At 60.2% G+C, this 25,515-nt stretch overlaps 1 protein-coding gene across 3 annotated transcripts in view; it reads right to left on the bottom strand.

Annotated features, from left to right (window-relative positions):
- COL5A1 (collagen type V alpha 1 chain) overlaps positions 1–15,044 on the bottom strand; it is a 155,916-nt gene extending 140,872 nt beyond the window's left edge. For 2 of the 3 annotated variants that reach the window (XR_004922416.2, XM_036108705.2), the window contains exon 1: positions 14,504–15,043. Coding sequence is in view for 2 of the 3 variants with exons in the window: in XM_036108705.2 (XP_035964598.2) it covers positions 14,504–14,618 (115 nt within the window). In the remaining variant the exon portion in view is untranslated. Of the gene's footprint in view, positions 1–14,503 lie in introns of all 3 variants that reach the window. The other variant, XM_036108711.2, reaches the window with a different exon arrangement.
- Positions 15,045–25,515: the final 10,471 nt, after the last annotated feature.

Raw genomic sequence — 25,515 nt, 5'->3', positions numbered from 1 at the left:
ACCCCCTCCCCCCCAGGGCCAGGCCGTGTGCCCTTCAAGGGGCGCTGTGTCCAATCCGCAGTGCACAGACCGAGGTGCTCAGTAAACGCCGACCTGCATTTTAGGAAGGGCTTGTCTTCAGCCCCCCGCCCTGGGCAGAGCTGTGCACAGTGCCTTCAACGCTGAGGCACACAGCCCTCACTCACAGCCCCGGAGCTCGGTTACACACTTGGACACAGAGGTCGTGGCCCAGCAGAGACGTGATTAATGCCAGATCCAGGGAACCATGTCTGAGCCAGAAGGTTCTGTGAGAGTCATCTCTCGCCCATCCAAATGGGCAGCTGCCACAGTGCCCCCTCCTTCGAGCGCTGTGACAGCCGAGGCCGGGACCGCGGCACCAAAAGGACGTGAGGGCCCTGGGGCCACGGGACATGAGGGTGGAGAGGGACTCCTGGAAGCTCTTCCAGCCCGACCGCTCTCCCCCTTGGTGCTCACTCCCCCCACCCCGTCCCAGGGCCCATGGAAGGGGCGCATCCCCGGGGGGCCCTGGGCACACAGCATTGTGCACCGAGCCAGTCTGGGGAGGGCGCTGAGAGGGAGCTAAGCCTGCACAGCTGGGCCTGGCTGGGCGGACACAGCAGCCCAGAGTTTCGCCAGGCACTGGGAAGCCACAGTGGGGAGGAAGGGGCAGCAAGAGGGAGAGCCAGCATGAGTCGTCCGAGAAAAATGTGCGTGCCTTGAGCCTGACATACCCCAGAGATGGGCTGCCCAGAACAGCACGGTGTCTCGGCCGTTCTGGGGAGCAGTTACTCACTGGCTGTTTATACTGCTGCAGAAATCAGATCAGGAAATATTTTAATAAGGGACTGGAAAAACACCAGACTACCCCTCTTCGGAGGATTTTCGTTTTTATTTTCTTGCCAAGATATTGACCAGGTTTCAATGTTTATGGAGAAAGGCTCATTGCCTGGAGCCCAGTGCTTTTGTTGGGGCTTAAATGCAGCACGGGGAGGGCTGGAGCAGGAGAGCCGAGAGCTGGACCCAGAGGAGCCAGCCCAGGCTCTGCAGAAGTAGCCGCCCGGGGGAGGTGGTTTGGAGCGCCGCGCCCGTGATCCTGGGCTGCACGTGCGGGGTAGGGAAGCAGGAGGTGGTACCCTTACGGCGACAGGAGCGACCCCATCACCCACCTAGAAGGCCCACAGAACAGAAGCGGTGCGAGGTACGTGCCCAGAAGAGAAGAAGTGGTCTGGAGAAGGGCAGGCAGAGCTGACAGCATGTAAGGAATTCCAAAACAGGGCTGACAGGGTTTCTGGAAGTTATTTACTGGGAATTAAAGGAGTCTGAGGTGAACAGGGCTGGAGAGGGTCATCTGGAGAGATGGCAGCTAAGGGGCCGGGTGACAGCTGGGAGATTATCCAGAAGACAAAGCAGGAGGGGGTTCGGCAGGAGGAGGTGGTCTGGAGTGCTCAGAGCCATGTTCAAATCTCAGGTCTGCTCCTTGTTAGCTGAGTCGCCAGACCCATCCCCCCAGTGCCGACCCCCCGGGGTTGTTGGCTGAAGCAAGCAATGCTGAGCGTACAGCCCTCGGCACACAGGACGCATTCGGGGCACCAGCCAGCTCTGTGCTCCCGGGACGGTGCTCACGCCTGCGCACCCGCGCACGCACACGCCCTGCCACAAACTGGTCATCTGCTGGGGGCGACCTCAAGAGACCTGGGATGGTCGGACTGCTGCGTGAAGCATGCTGGCACTGGCCGAGCGCAGATGGATGTCTCTGTGGGACGAGCCTGCGGAGACTCGGATCCAGCGCCCAGAGGAGGTGTTCTTCCACACCTGCATGACCGAATCCCAAATCCTCCACCTCCTCTCTCCCCTAGCCCCTGCAGGGGTATCGCACCCCACATCCCCGCCTCTGCCATCCAGCACGGTCCCCTCCTCCCCCAGAACAGCCCAGGTCCCTTCACGCCTGCCCACCGTCCTCGGAACGCCAGCTCACAACACATCAGCCAACACCCTGAGTCTGTGACGGGCTCTGCGTTCAAGGCCACAAGCACACGGAGCCCCTCCTCCGCCACACGCACTGCGCGAGGCCACCAGGTCCAGACACCCCGCCTGCTTTCCCCGCTCTACACCGAGCCCCCTGAAACTGTCAGCACCGACCTGTGAGGGCGGCATCCTCAGCGCCATTGTGCACGTGGAGAAACTGAGGCACAGAGGATCGAGGGCACACCAGGAGAGGGGCAGCACCAGCCACCCCAGCCCCGCCTGGGTCTCCGCGTGTCGAGCAGGGACTCTGGGTGAAGCACCCCCATACTTGGCCTTGAAGTTTGGGTCTTCATGACAGTGGCCGTGAACATGGGCCTTGCTCCCCCACCGCCTGCCCTGTGGACTTCTCCGCCTCCAGACGTGGCCCCCCACGAGACCTGCCCGGGACCACATACACACTGTACGCCCAACTCCCTTGGTTTCAAATAAATTGAGATTCCCTGAACTTTTCCAAGTCAAAGCCATCTGGCCGGCGCATGCGGGATGGGTGTGCTACCCAAGCAGCAAAGTTTCTGAGGGACTGAACAATTCTCTAGGACTCATGACCCATCTGAAGAGAACCCAGTTGATCCTGGTCCTTGGCAAGCCTGCACTCTCTCCCTGGCTTTTTGGATCCATCCTAGGCAATGTGCTAGTAAGATAAAGGGCGGGCTCAGCAATCAGGCCTTGGGGCATTGGCTCTCCGGGGCTTTTTAGTTTCCTTTACTGAAATGTTGATAGTTTAAAGATGTGGGTCAGGTCCTTGCTCAGCTTCCCAGCCAAGGAGAGGCCGCGGCTAGGCCGCACCAGCTTAACTCTTAGGACATCGGAGGGGCTGCTCGACCCCCCACACGGCCCTCAGAGGGAAGACTGCTTGAGGCGAGCCCACCCTTATCTTTGACAACATTTGGCTTACTGGCACAGACGCCCACACTCCTCTTTCATCATGTGTCGGCTGATAGGAAGCAGGCAAGACCTACCTGGCTATAATCCTCTCCCCGTTCTTTCCTTCCCGCTGACGTGGAAAAACTGACTCAGACCGGGGCAGTTCACCCCCTCCTACAAACACTCTCCCCAGGGCCCAACACAGGGCCATCCAGGAGGTATGGGGAGGACGTCGGGGGCCCAGGACCTAGTTCCTCCTGAACGCGCCAGGGCCTGGGGAGACAGATGACAGGCAGAGAGGTCATCCGCGGTGGCCACCAGGCTTCCCCAATGTCCCCCCGCCAGTCCCCTGCTGCAGGGATGAAGGTCCTGGAGAGGAAGGAGGCAGCCAAGTCCCACCTCCCCCACCATGAAGTCTGCCCTCTGAACTCTGCCTCCTCACGCTGGGGCCTGTTCCCAAGAGGCTGCACAAAATCAGATTCCCATAACGGAGACCTATTTTAGAGGCCACGACTCTGCCACTTACTAGTGGCCAGGCTTCTGTGGGCCTCAGTCTTCTGGCCTGTAGAATGGAGGTGAGACCTTTCACCTTGGAAGGATGTCATCCCAACAAAACGGCGCACAAAAGGAAGAAAAGTCGTAGAGAATCTCACTCTTTACCTTCAGAGAAACTTCGCAAGCAAGCGCACCTCCCTCCTGCTGCGCTTACGTCCGTTCACCAGGAGAGGCCTGTGGGGTGCTGAGAATCCCCCCCGGCCCAGAGCCTGACTGCCCCCCAGCGGACCTGCGGCCCAAAGAAATGGGGGGGCAGGCCCGAGAACCTAGAGACCAGTCAAGCTAAACAGCCTGTCCCCGTGTCCCCAGCCCTCTCAGGGGAGAAGAACCCCCCACTGTGTGCCTTCCAGCCTCTGGACAACAGCATCCCAGGGCCAGGCTGCTGTTTGTAATGGGACAGGCCCAGGAAGGGGAGGTGGGAGCCTGTCCCCACGGAGGGGCCCAGGGCGCTGCAGGGAGGGTCAGGACGGGCTGATTCGGAGCTGGGGGGCCCCACTCGGTCCTGGCCTGCACTGCCCCCAGCGGGCTCCTCTCCCCAGGCAGGTCCTGGTGGCACGGACACAATGGGAAGCCGTGAAGTGAGGAAAATGGGGAGTGTCTCCACTTTGAAGCAGCGTTCACTATATTTCTGGTGAGCAAGGAAGCTTTGAGAAGTTGGAAAGCCCTTATAAAGGTGTTTTGTGGCAAGCAGGGCTCTGGAGGCTGGGTTCTGGCACTTTCCACCCCGGGTGCCGTCAGCCACCAGAGGGGCCCGGCAAACAGCGGCCATCAAACCTGCCCGGGACAGAAGGAACCCTGGGACACACCTGAGATCCTCCAGGTTGCGAGTCCCAGGACGAATCTGCCAGGTTCGCACACCATCCCCCCGATGGTAGAGATCCAAGACCACGGGGTTCCCCTCCCAGCCACAGGACAGCAGGCAACAAAGCCTGCCCCAGGGGTCTGGCCCCCCCACTTCTCAGCAGCCTTCGACCCCAGGAAGCCCCAAGCCCTCCAGTTCTGAGTGGGTTCATCAGCAAAACCACCCCAAGGCCAGAGGGCAGACCACTGACTCCCAGTAAGACATCCAGTTCCTTCCCCAGGAGCCTGGGCCTGTCTGCTGTCGGGCCCCCCCCACCGAAGTAGCTCCCCTGTATCCAGTGCAGAAGCTTGCACAGCAGAGCCCCCCAGGGAGTATTATCTGTCAAATGCACCCCGACCCCTCCTGGATTCGCCCCTCCATCACTAGCTGGGCCGTCTGCACTAACTGGTCAGCTGCCTCTCTGGTCCAGCTGAGCCCTGAACTCGCACGCAGAAGCTTTGTCCCCACTTTCCCCCGATGACTGACTCGTGGCTCCCTGAGCTCTGCCAGGGCACAAAATAGCAACAGCGATATACAGTATTATTACGACATGCTAGTAACTACAGGGACAACCTGAGCACAGACGTTACTGGTACTGATGTGAGTCTGTCTGTCCTGCTGCCCCGAATGCAGGAGGTAGGACACCCCGCGAAGGGCTCTGTATCCACACACAGGGCACCAGCGCGAATCCCCCAGCCGCCTTTCTGCGTGCTGCCATTGCCTGTGGTTTGGAGATACGCTGACTCGGATCAGAGAGGACCAGTAAAGCACCAGAGGTCACACAGCCAGGGTCCACACCCTGCTCTCTTGGCCTCCGAAGCCGCTGTCCTCTTCCCTGTGTGCTGACTCATCAGTGCTTCCCACCCTCATCTTCTGAACTTCCCTTTCAAAAGTCAAAGGAGTGGTGGGCTGCAGGAGGGACGGGGTCCGGCCCCGGGCTCCACCTCCTGCTCTCGTCCTCAGGGGTCCCTGGCTGAGCCCACTCAGAGCCCCACCTCACAGGAAACCGGACTTGCTCACCCACCTCCTTTGCTCCCAGTCAACCCCAGAAAACACCAGGCAACGAGGCCAGGGCCCCAGACCCAGGGAGCTCCAGCCTTCTGCAAAATGCTGGCAAAGCTGCTGTCTCGGGACCAGCCCTTGGGGCCGGGACATCCCTGAGGGGTGGGGGAAGCCTGCTCCAGATGAGGTGACTGCACATGCAGCTGGCTGGGGCCTCTGGTCTCCCTGCGGTCCTCAGCCACAGCCTTCAGGCCGAGCCACGCCTGGCCGCACACCGTCCTCAGCTCTTTGGCCCCAGCAGCCTGAGTGCCCCGGGGACACAGAGCTATGCATGAACAGCACACCCAGTGTCCTGTCTCAGGAGTATCCCATCAGGGCCTGGAGCAGGTGGGAGCCCAGAGGCTGCCCCATAAGCCTGGCCCACATCTTTCTTGGTCTAAAGGGGACACAGAAGGGTGCTGCCTTCTCTCCTGTGGCACCTTAGCAAGTCCCAAGCGGCTCAGCGCCGAGGCCTGAATGAGTTCCCCCCCTATCTACCTACATGGAGGCCCCATACTCGTCCTGCACTGGACACGCCACAGTCATGACTGTGAGAGCCAGCGCTGTGACGGTCCTTAGGCACATCCTGTGCGAGTTCCTCCAGTCCTTCCAGCAGGCTTCTGAGACAGGCACTGTCTCTATGCCCATTTCACAGATGGGGAAACTGAGACACAAAGAGGTGCTCCTCGGTGTGGAGCCCAGGCACTCGGCAGAGGCAAGATGCAGGCGCCCTGCCCTCCCAGCTCCCAGGGGAGCTAGGAGCCTGGCAATGTGCGGCGCTACAGCTCTCTGGCCCAGGACGCTGAACTCTGAGCTCATCTCTGGGTCCCTCAGATGGGGAAGCTCATCCTCCCTCCCACACAGACACGGTCCAGAGAGGGAAGGACTCGCGCTGAATGTGCTGGGCAGAGTCTCCAGCTGATTGTGACCAGACATCAGGGGTCAGTGGCACAGTCCCCGGGTGGAGGGGAGTGGGTAGGGCTGGATGGCATGAGGTTAGCTGTGGGCAGACACTGGGTGACCCCACATGCATTGTGGGGAGTTGCTGTGCTACCTTTGAAATTTCCCCTGATCACTGCTTCTTGAAGGTGAGGCCACCCCGAAGAAAGTAGGGCAGACACAGGGATGGGGAGCCCCTGCCTCCCCCTTTTCCTTCCTGGCCCTTCTCCCCTCGTAGGTGCCCCCCTACCACCACCATTCATGCCGAAACCTGCAGCTTACCTGTTCAGGGGAGGGAGGATGACCCTGAGAGAGCCCCGGCCTCCCCCACACCCTCCCGCTCTGGGCTAACTCCAGCTCCTTCCCGGGGCTCGCTGCTTGTGCCCCCCATGCCGGCCCCACCACACCGGGTGCCCAGGAGGCCCCACAGGTTCCCTGCGTTCAGGGAAATGTAGCCACTGTCCAAGCAGTAATTTCTGAGCTAAAGGGTCCTTATCTAAACTATGAACCTGAATAACAAACTAATTCCCTAGAAAATAATTCCATTTGGAAATCCTGTTGCTGATCTTCCATCCTAGAAAGGGCTGGCCACTCCTGCCCTCTGGTGCGAGCATTTTCAGTCTGAGAGGCACTGGAAGACACCGTCCCTCCCTCCTCTGCATAAAACCAGCTGGGACGCGTTACTGTCTCCTCAGAAGGACAGCAGTGTCTCCTCGGGGCGCTGGTACCAGAGACCACCTCCTCCGCCTCCCTCCCCAGGAGCAAGCTGCAGCTCCCCCCAGCACTGCACGCTGTCTCCAGAGAACAAGGAACAGGGAAAAGCAAGGAAGAAACCCCGCAGGAAAGAGGTCCCAGTCACTTCTCCCCGCAGACCTGGAGGATGTGAGAGGTGAGGCTCAGGCTTCCTGCAACCCAACCGAGCTCCGGGGCTGAGAGGCGGCCCTTCCTTGTCCGCATCTCACTGCACGGCCCCTGTGCAGGGCTCTGGGCTCCCGGCTCTCCCCACGCCCAGCTCCAGGAACCCACCCAGCTGACCCGGGGCCCGCTGGGTGCACAGCCGCCTGGCTGTCCTCCCCAAGAGGGCCTTGACGTTCAGCGAGGCGCAGCGCGGCGGGAAGTGAGCAGCCCAGTATCAGATGAAGGAGACAGGCCAAGGCTCCCAGACTACCCACGGTGGGCAGGACGCGGACCTCGCTCTCCAGCGCAAGGACAGAAACAAAGCCCCACGCTGCCAAGGCCCCCTCGCCTGGCTTGGAGAATGGCAACCCACACCAGCATCTGTGATGGTCCCACACCAGCATGGCTGGAAGGTGCCTCCCCTCTGATTGGCCAGCACCCCATGCGGGCTGGAAGGTGCCTCCCTTCTGATTGGCCAGAGCTCCATGGGACTGGTAGGTGCCTCCTCTCTGATTGGCCAGGGCTCCATGGGGCTGGTAGGTGCCTCCCCTCTGATTGGCCAGTGCTCCATGGGGCTGGTAGGTGCCTTCCTTCTGATTGGCCAGCGCTCCACGGGGCTGGTAGGTGCCTCCCCTCTGATTGGCCATTGGCACGCCCTACCTGCTGGTGATTGTTCCACTCACTACCTCCCACTTTGTGCTTCACTGGACACAATCACCGGGGCGGGAGTCTGATTCCCCGACTGCCCCAGAAGCTCCCATGCGGTCGGGACCCTCACCTATTGCTCCCCCGTGCACTTGCCGCCCGGTGCCCGGCACAGATCTGAGTCGCGCTGGAGGTCCCCCAACACTTCGGGCATAAGCGCCACACCTCTCCAGGCAGGGGCCAGCCTCTGTGAGGGTCCCTCTGACCCCTCTACCAGAGGAGCGGCCACCGGAGCTGCCCGCTGCCCCTCTCCGTCACCCGCGGCAGAATGGAAGACGATTGCTTCCCACCTTCCAGTTACATTAAAGCGCTCACTCTCTGTCATGGTGAGATCGCTATTTTTCCAATTCAGGCTCAGAGTTTTAACGTGTAAATCCCTGTGCTGCATGCACACATTCTGACGGCATTTGGGGGCATTCAGTAAAATAATAAAGAAGTCATCAGGATCCCTATTGCCAAGGTGCGGGTGGGGAAGCCCAAGCCAGACAGGGCCGTCCTCCAGCCGAAAACAGGGGCTGCAAACAAAACAAAGGGACCCTCCAGCTCACGCACAGAGACATTGCAGCGCCGCCTGGAGCTCTGTAGGATAAAATTTTGGAGAATCTGGGTCAGACTGTGGTTCCATTTCTTGAGCCTGAGTCACCAAAGAATGGCGACATTTACTTCTAATGTGGGGTTACGACTTAGGTTGGGGATCTGCCAGAAAACGACTGGGTGAGTCAAAGCTGATGGGCTGGTGCCTCAGATTGTGTGACCCCCGTGACCCACACCACCAGCCACACACACCCACTCACAGCCAACCCTGCATTCGTTCGTCCCATAAATGGCTCTCCAGCCACCTGGGCTGGCACGGGTGCCAACACAGCATCTGAGCGGGCAAAGCCCCCACCAGTGCACCCCCAGCACCAACACGTCCAGCGCACCAGCCATCACTCCCGGTCACGTCTCGGAGGCAGAAGACCAGAGTCCTTGAGGTGGGATGTGGGCAGATCCGTTCCCATCTCTGAACTCCAGTTGCTCCTTGTAAAGTGGGGGTGGCCCGAGGAGGAAAGGGAGCGACCTCCACGCCCAGCCTCAACACCACAGGAGTCCCGGCAAGTGGTCTAATAAACCCACCAGGGGACATTTTCTGGGTCACCACTTCTGTTTCTCCCACGAGGCAGGCGCTAGTGTGACCGTCCACGGGAGAGAGAGGGAGCCGCTCATGCAGCCAGCCAGCGAGCAGGGCCGGGAACTCGGCTCCAGACCCCATACCTGCTGCCTCGGGGTCTGGGAAGGAGAATAGGTGGTAACTGGGCTCACTCTGAGCTCTGCACACATTATCCACTGAACCCCCACAAAGAATCCTGCAGGACTTAGGATCATCACCCCCTCCTTAAAAATAGGGAAACTGAAGCCCGGTGGTGCTAAATGCACAGTTGGTAGGAGTGGAGCCGGGGTATGGCCGCCCTGGGCATCACCCACACGGGGTTCCCCATGCCGTGCCCCCAGCAGGGGTAGGTCTGCCTTCAAGAAGGGCCAAAGCCAGCTCCACCTTCAGGATCTCAGGATCCCTGTGAGCCGAGACAGGCCAGAGATCTTAGAAGGGACATTTGGCAGAGTGTGGACACCAGAGTAGCTTCTATGGGGGAACCCAAATAAGGGGGAACAGAGAGAGTACAGTATCACATCTCCGCCCTCCTGTGAGTAGAAACATCTCGTCAAAGGATCAGTCCCAGCAGGACCCTGATAGCCCTGATGAAGGACCCCCACCTCGTGGTTTCCCAGCAGGCTCCATGCATGGCCACAGTTCATCTCCGGCGGGGGGGGGGGGGGCGCTCATGGTAAGGAGAACAATGTCACCTTGCCCCGGGGCCCCTCAAACACAGAAGGGCCTCGGGAAACCATGTAAACACAGGCACACGTACACCCACCTACACACACAGACAAATCTGCACATCACAGGCATGCCCTTGCACCGACAGGTACGCTCAGAAACACAAGTGTGTGCCCGCCCCTCCAAGGGGCTTGTTAAGTGTGTTCACATATGTTGTCTCATGATCCGTGCAAACGGTCCAGGAGGTGATGAAGAGCACACGAGGGCCCACACTGACCCAGCCTGTGGGTGACAGAGCCCTCCAGGGACGGTGCCTCCTAAGACAGCCACACCTCCCTCTCCTGGGCTGCTTCTGGGATGGCCCGGCGGGGGGGGGGGGGGGGGGGGGGGCGCGGGTAACACCATGCTCTGTTCCTTTTGCAAAAATACCAGCCTGAAAAGCAGCCATGGCATGTCCTCCCTTACTCAGGGGCTCACTCTACATCAGGCATCCCACACAACCACCCCTCAAAGCAACTCTCCCCATTTTCCAGACAGGAAAGATGAGGCAGGGTGACTGGCCCAGACCAGCCACCCGAGTGGGTCTCAGAAGCACTGACCCCGCAACTGTCCATGCTGCCCTGGGGTTCAGCCACCAGATATCCCTTCCCACTCCTAACTGCCTGTCCCCCAGCACAGGAACCCAAAGTCGTGGCCAGAAGACCCCCACCCCCAGCCAAGGCTGTCAGTTTGTCTGCAGAACTCATCCAATGGCTCTGGTGCACCAGCCTTGCATGCAGGGGCAGAGAGGGTTAAAGAAGCCCCCAGGTCTCCATTCATCCCCCCCCACCCCGCAGAGACCCCCTCTGTCTCACTGCAGCCACTTCTGCTGGCACAGCCCTCCCAGGACAAGCGGAGCTGGGGGCGCCCTGCCAACCGAGTTAATGAGGGGCTTTCCAGCCAAGGGAAGCAGCCCCAGAGAACACCGAACACCAGAGCAGAGTTTGGAATGTCCTGCCAAGAAGGAAGGGCAGACAAGGGTAAAGCCAGAGGTGGAGGAGGGCACCTGCTAAGGAAGGGGAAGAAGAGGCAGAAAAGACCAAGTTTAGTATCACCTCCTCCAGGAAGCTTCTCCAGATCTCCCCAATGGGGCCAGCCCTCCCAGACCATGTAAAGTGACACGTGACACTTGGCACAAAAATGAAGAGTGAAACAAACCCGTCCCCCCCTCCCCAGAAGACTTAGAGTTCCTGCAGTGAGGAGCCCCGCCCCCTTCACCTCTGTCCTCCCATAACCCTCCAGGTCAGCCTGGGTAGAAGGCAAATGCCTCCAGGGTCCAGCCAGGTCTTGAGGATGAGTGAAGGGCCAGCTAAAGAGAAAGACCAGGAGAGTGGAGACTGCAGTCAATCTGGTCCCTCTCAAAGGCATTCCAGTGAAAAAGGAAGGAGGGGGGAGGAAGGAGAGGAAGGGAAGGGGGAGTAGGGGGAGAGAGAGAGGGGGAGGGAGGGAGGAAGGAAGGAAAGAAGGAAGGAAAGAAGGGAGGAAGGAAACGGGGTGGAGGCAGGAAAGAAGGAAGGAAGGGGTGGCAGGAGGAAGAGGAGAGGGAGGGAGGAAGGGGAGGAAGGGGGAGGGAGGGAGGAGAGTGGGAGAGAAGGAGGTAGGAAGGTAGGAAGGAAGGAAGAAGGAAGGGAGGGAGGAAGGAAGGAAGGGGTGGAGGGAGGGAGGAAGGGTGAGGGAGGGAGGAGGGAGAGAGGAAGGAAGAGGAAGGAAGGAAGGAAGGAAGGAAGGAAGGAAGGAAGGAAGGAAGGAAGGAAGGAGTGGAGGGAGGGGGGAGCAAAAGCAACAGGGCCCTCACCCTGGGGCCACAGGCGGCAGGACCCTCCCCCGCACTGCTGCTTGGGGCACCAGGGCCCTCCCACGGAGAGCTGATAAATGGAGGTGAAGAGGTATCCCCCCCACTGACCCCCCCAAGTCTGAGGCACTGAGGCATGGCCATGCCAGAAGCAGAGGTCAGACAGACCCAAAATCTGGGGTTCCTCAGATGTGTCCAGGCAGATGCCAGCACATCCATTACCATGGTTACCAGGTGCCAGGGTCTCCCGGGGGAAGGACCCTGCCTTGCTCCTTAAATGCAACCCCAGGGCTCCAGTGTGGGCTCGACCCCAGTGCCTCAGGGGTGGGGGTGACTCATCCCTGACCTCAGGGGCTCAGCGCTAGTCTGGCCTCTGCTGTCCTGTTATTAAGTGGGGGGCGGGGGTCAGTGGGCATCTGCTCCCCGCCTCCCCTGGGCTCCACCCAACAGTGTCTGCGATCCAGGGAGGAGGCGGGGCCAGACGGCCAGAAGGCAGGGGCGGGGCAGACGGGCATCAGCTGTGCGGGGCTAAGGGCGCGGCCTCGGTGCCTGTCCAGAAATATCTGCAGGGTGGGGTAACGGGGCAGGCTCTGGCCAGCACCCCAGAAACAGCCCCGGAGCGGCATCCCAGGAGAAGGCACTCTGTGCTCCGGCCCCAGGGAAGGCACTCCTGCCCGCGGCCGCTGCCGGCTGGTCACAGCCGCTGGGCAGTGACCGCAGCTCCAGCCCCTCCAGCCACTGAAATCTGGACCAGATGAGGGAGAGGGCTCCGCCGAGCCAAGCGGGCTCCTGAACTCCTCCCACTGACTGTTCTCTTCTGGGGAGGAGGGGAAGGGGGAAGGATGGAAAAGGGTGTCTTTCCAGCCAACTTGATTGAGTCAGAGGAAATTTAACCATTTCATATCTGTCAGGCCCCACAAAACTTGGACAACTCTTCCCACAAAATTATTGCAAGAAGCAGTCACGTGAGCGGAGTCACCCAATGCCAGGCCGAGGAGATGACCTCAATTTCCAAATATTGGGGTCATGTTTCATTTCACATACTCTCCTCCGCCCCTTACAACGTTAACCGGCCCCAAATGCAATCTTACTTTTCATTCCTTCACACACTTGGCCAAGGAGAAGGTAGGAAAAAAGAGCCATGTTCAGAGAAAACTCGGAAAACATCTGGCGAGTCCCAAAATGGAGAGAAGAACAGGCTCCCACCTCCCGCATCTGGGGTGCCCAGCCGCCCCCTCTGGCCCCGTGCGGCCCTGCCCTGGACTTCAAAACCGGCCTCACCCCGGGAGGTGGTGACACGTCTGGGAACCCGCTCAGAAAAGTGACTTCTTCACATGCTTTCTAACTGTCTTTCTGACAAAAGCCAAATGTGCAATTCCTCAGCCCTTCTGCCACGCGTCTGCTTCCAAGGGGCTGCCCTCGCCCTTGCCCTCGCCCTCGGGGAAGAGGGGCTCGGAGAGGGGGCAGGGACCGCAGGGGCAGAGCCCAACACAAAACTGCCAAAGGCATGCTCCCCAGGCAGCACCCAGCCCCAGCTTTTTGGGGTGCAGACTCCCCTGAAGGGTTCCCTCCCATGTTCCTGGGGAAAGCCCATCTGAGGAGCAGGACAGGGCTAAGGCCACCATGGGGCCCCCTGACCACATCCCCCAACGGACTGCAGACCACTTTCCTGGAGACCACGACTGTCCTCCACCTTCAACTGATCCTCAGGGACAAACGCAGAGTCAGTTAGCCCAGGATCTTGGGAATGCTGCTGGCAGCCCGGGGATATGACACCAGGTCCCCAGAGCTAGGCGAGGCACCCTTTGTCTCCCCCAGCCCCATGTTGGCTGGACACCCTGACTCCTGCTCATCCCCTTTGGCCCACCACACACCCATCATGCCAGGAAAAAGGGAAAGAGTATCTTAATTGGCAAGCGGAACATGGAAAGTGATTCTTCCCACATGGCTTCAAATTACAAAGTGGAGGAGAGAAGGGGGCGGGCAGTGGAGCCCTTGGGCCAGCTGGTCCAGCTGAGCCCACCGCCCCACCCCTGTGCCCCTCACTTTCCCTGACCTCACACCCGCAGCTCTGAGCCTTGTCTTCCTGCCTGTTAATGGGGACTCAGGGGGTTTTCTGGGGCCTCTGATGTCTGAGGCGATGTGAAGACCCATCCCACAGGTAACCACCAAGGTGATGCTTAGAATCCACTGTCCCATCAGGAGGCTGAGTTGGAGGGAGCGGGGAGCTGTAAGACTCCCCATGAGAGAGGGCTCCTTCCAAGTGAGACCTCTAGCAGGAGGAGTACCCCATGTGGGCACCATCTGAGCCACTCAGCCTGACCTCCACCACCATCTCCCGGCTCTGCTCCGCGAACCCCATCTCTGGGAGGCAAACCAAAAAAAAAAAAAAAAAAACCTGCCTCCCAGGGGGTCAGGAGGTTTGGGGGTGGGATTAGGAGCAGGGCTGGTCTACCTGCCTCCTGGGCTCCCCAGGATCACGGAACACTTAGTGGCCAGGATTGCAGGACTCCTAGGAAAGCAGAGACCCAGCCTGGAGTGGGCCTGGGGGGCAGGGGGAGAACAGGGCTTGGGGGCTCAAGCTTCTGGGATTTCCCCCCCACCGGTGGCCAGTGTCCTCTCACCCCAGGAGCCCGGCCGGAATTGACGGGCTGTGACTCTAGGGGGCGACCCTTCCCAGTTTTCAGGAGAGGAAGTTCTGCGGCCGGGCGCGAGTGATGTGGGAGAAGCTAAGTTTCGGGACAAAGTTTGCCGGCCTCGTGGACAGCCCCTCTGGCTGTTCCAACGCGAGGTCCTTCCTTGGCGCGCGCGACAGCCCCACCCGGCCGGCCCTTTGGCGCGCGGGGTACCGTGCTGGCGCGTCTCCCGCCCCGGCGCCCAAGGCTGGCAGTCGGAGAGACAGCCCGCGCCGTCCCCGAGCCCGGGGACCGCGCCAGGGAGGCCGGCGGGGACCGGGGATGACAGCCGCCCCCGCGCCCGAGCGCCTTACCTGCGCGGCTCAGAGGCGGCGCCCACAGCAGCAGCAGCAGCAGCAGCGGCGGGGACAGCAGCGGGGCGCCCGGGCGCGGCGCGCTGCGCGCTTTCCAGCGGGTGTGGACGTCCATGCCGGCGGGGCGCGGGTCGGGGCGCGCGGGGACGCACGGGGGCGCGGGCCACGGCCCGGGAGGGAGCGGACTCGGCGGGGACCGCGCGCTTTAGGAAGTCATGGGGAGCTGGCGCCGGCGTTCTCTTTGTGGCGGTGGCTCTCGGGCAGGGGGCCGGCTGGCGCGCTCGCCCACGGGCGGGGGGTCGACCTTGGCCCGCGGGGCGGCCGGGACCCCACTCGGCTCGCAGCCCTCGCCTCCTCGCCTCCTCCGACTCCTTCTCGCCGCCTCCTCGCCGCCGCCGCCCCGCGACCCGCTCCCCGTGGGCGCTCCGCTCGAGTGAGGTCCTGCGCCAGCCGCGGGGACGGGGAGTGCCGACCTCGCCTTGGGCGCCCTGCGCTTTTCCCCCCTTTTCCTCCCTCCCTCTCTCCTGGAAGGCACCCGCCGAGGCTGTCGATCCCCCGCGCCCGCAGCAAATCAGAGCGCGGCGCCGCGCTCGGCCGGGCCGGCCCCCGCCTCCCACTGGGCGCCGCGGGCGAGGGGGTGGGGCCAGCGGGCGAGTCGCGGCGAGGAAGGGGCTGGCCCGGGGCCGGCGCGGGCGCGGGCGCGGGGCGGGGGCGGCGCCCGTCTCCCGGCGAGTGCGCGCGGACGCGCCCCGCGGCTCCCCCCCACCCCCGGGCCCCCGACTCTTCCCGCCCGGGTGCCCGCACCTGGCCCACCCCCAGGAGCCACACTGGAGGGACCCCGAGTTTGATCACTTTGGGTTAAAAAAAAAAACCCCAAAAAACAAGAAGTTGCAGCGCAGCCCAACTTTTTCTTTTACGTGGAGGAGTTCTGAGCTCCTCTTCTGGGTGGAGACTGAACTTCCAATCCAGCCAGATCGGGGCGCCCAAGACTGTGGCCATCTCGTCCACCCGCCCAGAGGACCCGCCCTCCACCTTCCCCCTCACTGCAGATTGGGCATGGGAGCCCAAGTTAGGGTCTGACTTCCCAAGGGTCCCAGAAGGAGCCTGGAGGTTGCACATCTGGGATCTTAATCAGGGGAAGTCGGCCAGCAACCCCCCACTCCCCTCCTCACTCCCGCCTAGTCCCTGGTGACCCCTCTACCACCAAAGGAAAGCAAAGAAGATGCCCCTTGGGGAGGTGACAGCGGGCAAAGGAGTGAGGAGTCAGGACCTGCTGCCCTGGGGACCGCTGCTGGGTGCCTGCCCTTACATCTTTAGGTCTTGGGGAGGTGCCCCTGGAGCAGCGAGCTGCCCCTTCTATCAGGGCCCCCAGGCCCAGAAAGCCTCCCTTTTGGGAGAGTTGCAGAGCTGGTTCTTAAAAAGAGAAGGGGTGAAGGTGGATCAAAGGACTTGTCCGCCCCCCTGAGCCGCCCATCCCCACCCCCTTGAGCAAACAGTTTTCCTGCCTAGGTGCTGGGACAGGGCTGGGGCCCGGGTTCCCTATCTCCAGTTACATCTCCAGACTGATGGGACACTCCCCAAATGCCTTTAGTCCCCACGGTTCCAGAAACGGGGGAAAGTTAACTTTGCTGGGACGGCCACATGCTGCTTCTTGAGGCCGGTGGCAGGTGGCTTTTGCCAACTTACCGGCTTGACTCCCTGTCTGCCTCATGTGCCCTTCCACGTGCTGACGGAGCATGGAGAGGGCCGCACAGACAGATGGGGAGAGGTGTGAGACACACTAAGTAAAGCAAAATGTCCTTTCTGGTTTTTATAGTTCTTTGTTATTGTTTTGGTTTTTCTTTTTTCTTTTCTTTTTTTTTTTTTTTTTTTTGCAACCTGTATAAATCATACATATGATCAGTGGAAGTGTGTGTGTGTGAGTTGTGTGCATGCATTTATGTATGAGGGAGGGGTGTGTGTGTGTGTGTGTTGGTTAAGCTAGAGCTGGTCCTTTACTTTTATGCACCTTAATGAGACCTTCCACCTGACACTCCTGAGCCCCTAGCCCCTAGCCCCCAGGCCTGTCTGGACCCTAGAGTGCCCCGAAGCAGTGGGAAGGCCAGCCTCCCTCCTTGACTTGGGGTGCTTACATAGGTCAGTGGCCTGGCTACCAGGAAATAGTACAGATTTGGGGGGGGTTACAGCATTTTCCCCAAGGACAGAGGGCACTCCTTCTCAGACACTCAGATGGTCCATCAGGCGCCCACCCAGCCTTCCTCTCTGCAATGACAAGAAGGCTTGCACCTCATAGCCGTGAGCAGGCAGGACAGATGTATTTTATCCTATCCCTGGAGAGCAAGGAGTGTGATGTCTTGGTCAAGCTGACAAAGGTGGGTTTCCTCTCCATCCAAGCCTGGAGCTAAGTCAGGAGGCAAGTTTCCATCCCACCAGGAAACTCAGAGAAAAGGCCCCAAACTGAGCAGCCTGACCCACCAGCCCAGGACTGTAGGAGAACCTGACCATCTGGACCACAATTTGAACGTCAGGGGGCACAGTGAGAAGGTCAGCTGCCCTATAGGGGACCCAACAGGGTCAGGGACTTACCCAAAGTACATGTGCTGGAGCCAGATTTCACACCCAGATTTCCCTTTGGGCCTGAAACACGCTGATCACCTTGCCCAGACTCACACAACAGTGACAGGTGGTAGTTGACCCCAAGCCCAGCATCCCCCCCACCCCCCACCCCAGCCCTCCCACAATGGATTAAAACGGAGGGCCAGTGAAAACTGTTTATTTTGCTCTTGGCTCTAGAGAGTCTGCGGTGAGCAAGACACCAGGGTCCTTTCAGCATGGGCCTGGCAGCTGCAGAGAGACTCGGTCATCCCCCTGTGCGGGGAGTGGCCCCCTGCTTGCACTTGTCCTTCCCGCATCTTCTGTAATACCAGCTTCTGGTCCCGCCCATCCCGGCGACTATACTTCTAGTCATGGGAGGGCCTCGTCACCATCCAGGGCTCCGTGCACCCCGGCCATTCTCACCGTATGTTTCCCACGGTGCCCAGCAGAGAGCAGGGCAGGCCAGGTGTGCCCCGAGCTTTGCACCTGGGATCTGACCACCCAGGCTGCCCTCTCATTGCTGTGAGCTTGTCTCACACACTATGCAAGCAGCAGAGTTGTGATTCTCGATGGAGCATCCGTGCGAGCACCAGGTGTTACCCCCAGCCCCAGGCTGTTTCAGCCCCCAGCCTCCCATCTTAAGGGGCCTCTCAGCCTCCCAGAGTCATTGCCTGGCTGGGAAATGGCGGGCCCATTCCCAGGGGAAGCCCTCCAAGGCAGCCGGGTTCCTTCTCTCCTTCCCCCTCTGTAGGAGGGAGCTTAGGCCCCTCGGATAAGGAGGAGGAACCCACATGTCTGCTTGCCCTCCAAGAGTTCAGGGTCTGCTGGGGCACCGAGGTGGGCCCAGGGCGTCTGGGGGGGCTGCTGCCCAGCGGAGCGAGCGGCTGGGCTGCCCCCACACCCACCCACAGTGAGGGGTAGCCTTGGGTTGAGTCCCCTTTGGCTGCCCAAGGAGGACGCTCTAAACCTGCCTCCCACACCTACAGGTGGTGTCCCGGGATGGGGCCACAGACTGAACTAGGACCCCAGGGGCAGCCACAAGTGAGTTCTCCCCTGAATTGTGCAGCCGTGGCTCTCAGCACGCTGGGCCACGCTCTGCCCACCGCAGGGCTCTCCTTCCACCCCCGGGGCTGGTGCTATTAATCCCAGGGTAACCTCTGAACAATTACTAGCCAAAATCACCATCTTAAAGGCCAAGGCATGTCCTTTGTCACCCCATTTTCAACACGTTCCTCATTCAACGTGGACTCAGCAGAAGAAGGCAGGGAGAGGGCTGGGTGGGCCCAACAATACGCCCTGGGCCAGACTCCCCCAGACAGCCGTCTGCTTGGACGGCCAGCACAAAGGGCCAGGGGCTGGGGCGTAAACAGGGGAAGCTAGTCTCTGATGGTCCTGGGGCCAGAAGTCCCAGATGAAGGTGTCGCTGGTTCTGTGGAGGCCTCTCTGGGAGTATAGATGGCCTTCTCCCACTCCTCTGTTCCTGTCCTCCCTTCTTGCCTGTCTGTGTCCTGAACTCTTCCCATAAGGACAACCACTCATATTGGATGAGTTCAACCTAAAATGAAGAGGACTTTTTTTTTTTTTTTTTTACCTTAGTCACTTCTTTAAAGGACCTGTCCCCACAGTCAGTCACTTTTGGAGGTGCTGGGGGTTAGAGCTTCAACACAGGAATGAAGGGAGCACAATTCAGCACACAGTACCTTGGCAATCCCAGTCCATGGGCCTTCTGGAGAAATCCAGGGCACTGTGTTTCCCAGAACAATGCGGGCATTCTGACGCCCATGGGGGTGAAGGTGGGACCATGTCCAGCAGGAGGGACCTCCGATGGCATCTCACCCTGGCTGCTGGTCCAGCCCTGCCAATAATCTCGCTCGTTTGGCACATGGAGTTGAGCATCTAGTGTGTGATGCTGTCCACACTGGGTGGGAAGTGGGGGACAGCACACAGGCTGAGACACGGCCGCATCTTGTGAAGGCTCCTGAGTCCTTCTCAGAACCTCCTTTCTCCCTCCCTCCCTTTCTGTGAGCCAGTGCCCCTGGCCTGCTTCAGGAACCCCAGAGGAACACGTCGCCATCTTCGTGACCGTCTGCGGGCAAACAGGTGCTCCCGAACATCATGGGTGGGAGCCGGGCCCCGGGAGGCTGCGTGGCTACACACACATCTCTCTCCAGCTCCAGCAGGGCAGCGGCGGGGCCTGACGTTGGCATCCCAGGCCGGCCCACCGTCGGATCTGCCGGGTGCACCAGACAGCGTGTGGGGCTGTGCCAGAAAGAGCCTGCTCAGGGAATCAGGATCTTGTGCTCTGGTCCCAGTTCTCACTCAGAGCTCCAGGGCCCCCTGATGCCGCCTCAAATTCCATGGGTTTACTCAAATGGCTTCCCCACGAGGCTCTCCTCCACGCACATCGAAACTTCCACAGCTCTGAGAAGGGAAGGCCTCTTCCCACGCCCACCACCCCCAGCCAACTCAGAGCCCTGCTATTTCGGGGAGCCATTTGCTCCCAGAGCTCACACCCAGGACCCAAGGGTGCCAGGACTGCCACCCTACAAGAGCAAACCAGTCAGGGTCACGGGCCGCCATCATTCAGACCAAACACGCAAGCCTGCTGGAGGCTAGAGCTCTTTCATCGGAGAGTCCGAGCACCAGCCAGAGGCCAGGACGCAGGTTCTCTGCAGCCAGGGGGCTGCCCCATCCCCACGGAGCACCGGAATAGGGCGGTGTAACTGGCAGAACGCGCAGGGGAGCAGGCCCAGCCCCGGCCAGCCGCGCCATGGTGGGTGAATCCGCTGGGGCCAGTCTCTCGCGGGGCTTGGCTTCCGTGTCATATGCTCACGAAGGCCTGGTTTTACTGAACCTCGATGTTCCTATCAGGGGCCAAGTAAACTTGGCAAAATAATAGAAATTCCAGGCGAAACAGTCCATGATGGACACCCAATAAGACTCTAAACACAGAGGGTGAATCTGAAAGTATCCAGACAGTGGGATGCAGATACGCATCTCCCAGACTGTGACTAGCGGGACTTCTTACCCTCCTGGAGAATGTTTTGTAGATAAAAGTTGGGTTTGCAGCCCAGGAAAAATGTCCGTTGGAAGCATCTCTTTGGTTAACTCTTGTAAAGAAGCATCTGTACAGGTGGAGAGAGCTGCCCGGTGGTCAGTGGGCTGTTCCCCAGATTCAAATAGCATTTCTAGGGTGCCCGTGGTGGCACCCCACGCGGGATCTTCCCCAGCACACGGCCCCCACTTTGGGAGGCGGAGGTGTCCGTGAAGCCCGGAGCAGAGGGCCTTCTGGGTGTGCGGGGCTGACTTAGACGGCCCCTCGTCTTCTTAAACAAGCTCCCATTTCCAGGGGCCACCTTCAACCCACCACAGCCCTGGAGCTGTCCCATCAGCCCCACTGATAAGGCCAAGAGGACACGGGAGCCAACCGTGGTGTGGGACAAGGGGTCAGCGGCACCTGCTGTGGAGCCCAGTGCCCGTGCAGAAAAGCCCTGTGCTTCCCGTGTCCTGAGAGCAGGGGACGTCCCCAGCGGAGGGCTCGAGCTGGTGAGAGGAGAAGGGGGCCCAGTGGAACGCTACGTGCGACGGCACATTGCCCGGGCGTGCCAAACACCGTCCGGGATTGTTGTTTTTTCCAGTAGGGTCTAGTTTTATTTGTTTTCATTTTTAGTATTAAACCAATGTTTTTAATGGAAATAGCTCCTGCATTAAATTTTCTTCCATAAGAGGAAATAAAAGGGAATATAGAAATTTGAACGAGTCTCCCAAACTGGAGTCCAACCCAGACATCAAACTCATCTGCTCCTCAGAACCTTTGAGCCGAGCCCGTGAGCTGGGCCAGTGTGAGGACGCAAGTCACGTCACGTGCGGGTCAGAATTCAAGTTCAGAGCATTTTTGGAAATGGGTCCCCAGCGCCATCGGGTTCACCAGTGGAGAAGCCAAGGTCCCATTCCAGACCCATCCACACCAGGATGCACGCTCTGCCCATGCCGCCTTCCCACAGAAACTGTACAGATCAGACCTGCCCTGACCCTCAGGACCGGGTCGGGGTGGGGGGGGAAGGGCGCAGAGCACACACGAGGAGTGGTACAGAACTAACGGGGGACCCAGGTAGGTCTGGCTGTGGGAGGCTGAGAGTGGTTCCCAAAGACAATTCCATGTCCTAATCCCCAGAACCTACAATGTGACCTTATTTGGGAAAAGGGTCGATGCAGATGTGCTTGAGTTAAGGGTCTTGAGATAAGGAGATCATCTTGGTTTCGCCAGCTGGGCCCTAAACACCGCAGAAGTGTCCTTGGAAGAGGAAGACAGGGGGGATTAAAGACAAACAGAAGGCAAGATGATAGGACGGCTCCCGCAGAGACTGCAGAGACTGCCACAAGCCACGAGCCACAGAACATCTGGGGCCAGCCGAAGCCGGGAGAGACAAGGCAGGCCCCTCCCCTCCAGCCCTGCGGACACCTTGATCTCAGGCTGCTGGCCTCCAGAACTGGGAGAACATGACTCTGTATGGTCCTGTTATGGCAGACACGGCACACCAATATACCGGCCTCCTGAGGCCGCCAGGCCAGATGGGCAGGCCCAGAGCATGGGGCACCTGGAGGGGGTCTGGGGAAGGGGGGATACCAGGTGGCAGGTGTGGCTTGTGTCCAGGCCCCTTCGCTGACATGGCCCAGTGCCTCCCGGGGCACCTGTCCCCTCCCTCGGCCAGTGGGGTGGGTGTGGGTGAAGGCACTGGGCCTGGGCCACCCTAAATGTGCTGGGGATACAGCACCAGCCCGGGAGGAGGAGAGGGTGGGCTTAGAGAGGCAAGGAGTGGACCTACGTCCGATGACAAGTGTCCTGATAAGAGCCGCATGGAGGAGAGGCACTGGGAGAAAGGGGGAGGCCGTGTGGCCACGGAGGCAGAGGCTGGAGGACACGGCTGCAGCCCAGGGACACCGCTGGGGCCCCCAGGAGCGGGGAGGGAGAGGGGCCTGACTGCGGACTTCCAGCCTCGGAACTGGAAGAGAATGGATTTCTAGGGTAAGCCACAGCCCGTGGCGCTCTGCTGTGGCAGCTGTGTTCACTGGGCAAGGACGTGCCCCGCATCAGACCCAAAGCTCGAAGATCTGAGACCAGCTGGACTCCCCCCTGAGCCGGGGGCCACATGGGGTCCACCCTCCCAACGCCCGGCACCATGAGCCCAGTGCCCACCGGCGGCGCCGGGGCTCGGAAAAGGCTGGTTCTGCAGCCCGAGCTTGCCACGAGCATCCCCCCGGCCTTCCCGTCCCACCTCTCCGCTAAGGAAAGTCCGACTCCGCGCCAAGGAAAATGCAACAGAATGTGCGAGCCGCTAATGAGACCCCAGGCCTGGCATCTCCGGCGGCTCCCCCCGGGGGGCACTTTCATTCACCAGGGCAGCCCGCCAAAGCCCCTACCCGCTCAGGAATTTCCCCTCTGAAGCCTGAGGGCCCGCGCCAGTTTGGAACCTGGGATCCAGCTCCTTGCAGGAGAATAAAAGCAACGGGGCCGAGGGCAAACACTGGTGTTGATTTGGCCCCTTTATTTTTGTCAACAAGGAGATTTATTTTAATGGGAACCAGGAGAACCCCCGGTTGCAGACTTGTCCCCTCCTGCGGTCTCCACTGCAGCTCCCCCCACCCCCCAGGCAGGACAGCTGTGAATTTTGTGGAGGGGGTAGAGGGAGGCTGGGGAGGGTACCTCAGGTCTCTGCCCTGGCCCCTGTCCCTCCGCGGCGGGCCCCCAGGGCCACCGCCCCTAGCCGCGGCCGCTGGCTGCCCTGCCCCCCGCGAACACTGGCTGACCCCCTTCCCCGGCTGGGGAGAGAGAGGCAGAGGAACACCAGGGCTTCCTGGGAGCCCGGCGGACACCGTGGCCAGCGCGCGTCACCTCTCTCGGCCCCATCCCTAAAACGGGAACGCTCCCAGCACCGGCCTGGGGATCTCGGGAGATAACACGCGCCCTCGTGGCGGGGCCCCCATCTGCTAATGTCGGTCAGGCTTTGGCCGGGACGGGGGAGTCGAACAGGGAGGCCCCCAGGGGCGCCTCTGCTTCTAAGTGACCAGCGGGCCGGCAGGCCCACCTCAGACATCGGGGGCTAGGCACCGGTCATAATCCCAGAGCTGGAAGGGGCCCCTTCCCCACTGCCCAGCAGACGTCTCCTCTCTTTTCTTCTGCAGACTCCGGAGAATCTGACCTTGACCCTGACCGCTTGTCCCGCGGTCAGTTCACTTGCCACACATGGGAGGAGAGGCTCAGCACGGGGCTGGCCGCTGGCATGTCCGGACTCGCTACAGCTGCCCTCTTAAAATCGGCCACGGTGGGCGTCTTTACACCATGGAAACTGGCAGACGGTACAAACCTGGGCCTTTTCCTTAAAGACTTGGTCCTTCACCGTTTGCCGGTGCCCCTAAGCGGGGACCTGACCTCGGTCTACTTCCTGGAGGCCCAGAAGGCGGCTGCCATCTCTCCCCAGAAGCTTTCAGCGATCTCTCCAACCCTCAGGGGAGGATGGGAGGCAGGATCTTCCCCTTATCCATTTTAAAAGCCCAGATTTCCTGTGGGGCGGCCATCTGCTTCCCTAAGAGGCTGGCTTTTCTAAACAGCTGTCTCCAGGTATTTGAAGGACTGTCCTGGGCTATTCCATATGCGCCAGAGGAACAGAGAAGCAGCGCTGGGTGGATATTTCGGCGAACCATTTTCCTTTCATTCCACGAGTATCTCAGAGCTGCAGAGACCCTGCCCGGGGATTTTCTGGTCTGAGAGCCTCCCAAAACTCAGCTTATTTTCAGAGATCCCTCCTGTGCTCTCCTGCTAGGCGTGCCCACCCCCTCCTGTATGGCCACCCCCCCCCCCACTCCGAGCGGCAGGAATTCAATGCATGTTGACCAATAGGCCCCTTATTTGCATCAAACTGTGGAACCTCAAAGCTGGGCCAAGTGCCAAGGCCATCACTTTAGGTCCTCAGCAAACACCCGAGGCTTAGGGTAGGGAAGGAAGTGTGCGGTCTGGGATTTGGACCAGCCTCCCCAGCTCCACAGACCAGCCGCCTTCCAGGCTCCGTCATTACCCTCGCGCCCTTGACACCCTCGCTGCTTAGGGCACCCGAACTAGTTGTCTCTGTGCCGAGGCCACCTTTAGGCTTGAGCCAGGGTCAGGGAAACCAGCTGCTTGTTCAGAAGGGAAGGGCAGGCTTACGTTCCAACGCACACGGAGGTGTGAGTTTGAGTGGCTGCTGGGTCTCTTCAGGAAAGCATTAGCTTCAGGGGCAGGAGGGCCTGTGGGGTCAGCTCATTGCCTGATTCAAATGGCTGACCTACTTTTCCTCCTCCTCTTGGGGGTGAGACTATCTGTTCCAGCGGGATTCTGCACCCGTCTGCTATACCCTCCAGGCTGAGTGAGTCAGTGGGCAGGAAAGTCCCTGTCGCTGTGGGCACTGAGCAGCTGTGCCTGGATGGGGGCATCTGGAGGCACAGAGACAGCTCCCGTCCCCTGCAGGGACAGACTGTTCCCAAGGGCCAGAGTGTGGGGAAGTCAAAGGCCATGTCGCACACTCCACCCCGAAGGCAGGGCCCGCCGGTGACTAAGGGGCGTGGATGGAGCCACGCAGAGATTGAGGCAGGTGGGCCCTGAACTTCGAGAGCCTCATTCAGGTGCAAAACAGGAGGAATATGGAGTCGGGATGAGCAGAATGCCGGAGAGTAAGCTTGGGTGGTACCGGCCTTCCTGAGGCTGTGTAGTGGCTGCTAGAGCAGGTCTGAAGTGTCCTAGAGGCTTCTGGGAAACCGACGGTTCCTTTGTGCCCAGCACCAGGAGAGGGAGACCAGATGGCCGGCTGAAATTTTGGTCCCATTTTTTTTTTTATAGGGTTTGGGGTTTTGAGGTCTACCCGCTCCCGCCAGTTCTGAAAAAAGAATCTCTGAGAGAATTTGAATGCCCAAACATGAAACAGCTAACTATGTTACTCCTGCACTGTAGTGGGACTCTTCAAATGGTTTGAAAGACAGGCAAAAATATCCTGTGTGTACATCCGGACCGGGCCCACAGTCAGCCAGGACACGGGCTTAAAACACAGAGCCCTGTGTTCCACCCCTGGGGGTTCTGCTCAGCGGAGCCCAGATCCTAAAGCCCAGGAGTTGAATGTTTAAGAAGCTGTGGGTGAATCTGATGAGTGACATACAGAGCTAACACTCTCTGCCCATCAGCTCACCCCACACCCCACAGTTCTGAACGTGCCCCCTGTTCACGGAGCTTTGGCTCCGAGATCTCTCTCACGTATGTTCGTCATCCACTGAGCAGGCCTGGCTGGCCCCAAAGGCTCAGTCCCTTTTCCACGTGCACCTCTGCGGCTTTCACGTCTGCGCGGTGAGGGACTCCCGGCGGCCCCAGATGGCCGGGGCGCACTCTGGGCACG

The sequence above is a fragment of the Halichoerus grypus genome, chromosome 14 (genome assembly GCF_964656455.1).
Source record: "Halichoerus grypus chromosome 14, mHalGry1.hap1.1, whole genome shotgun sequence".
Classification (NCBI taxonomy): Eukaryota; Metazoa; Chordata; class Mammalia; order Carnivora; family Phocidae; genus Halichoerus; species Halichoerus grypus.
The sequence above is the reverse complement of the archived record's forward strand: the minus strand, read 5'-3'. Positions and strand labels throughout refer to the sequence as shown.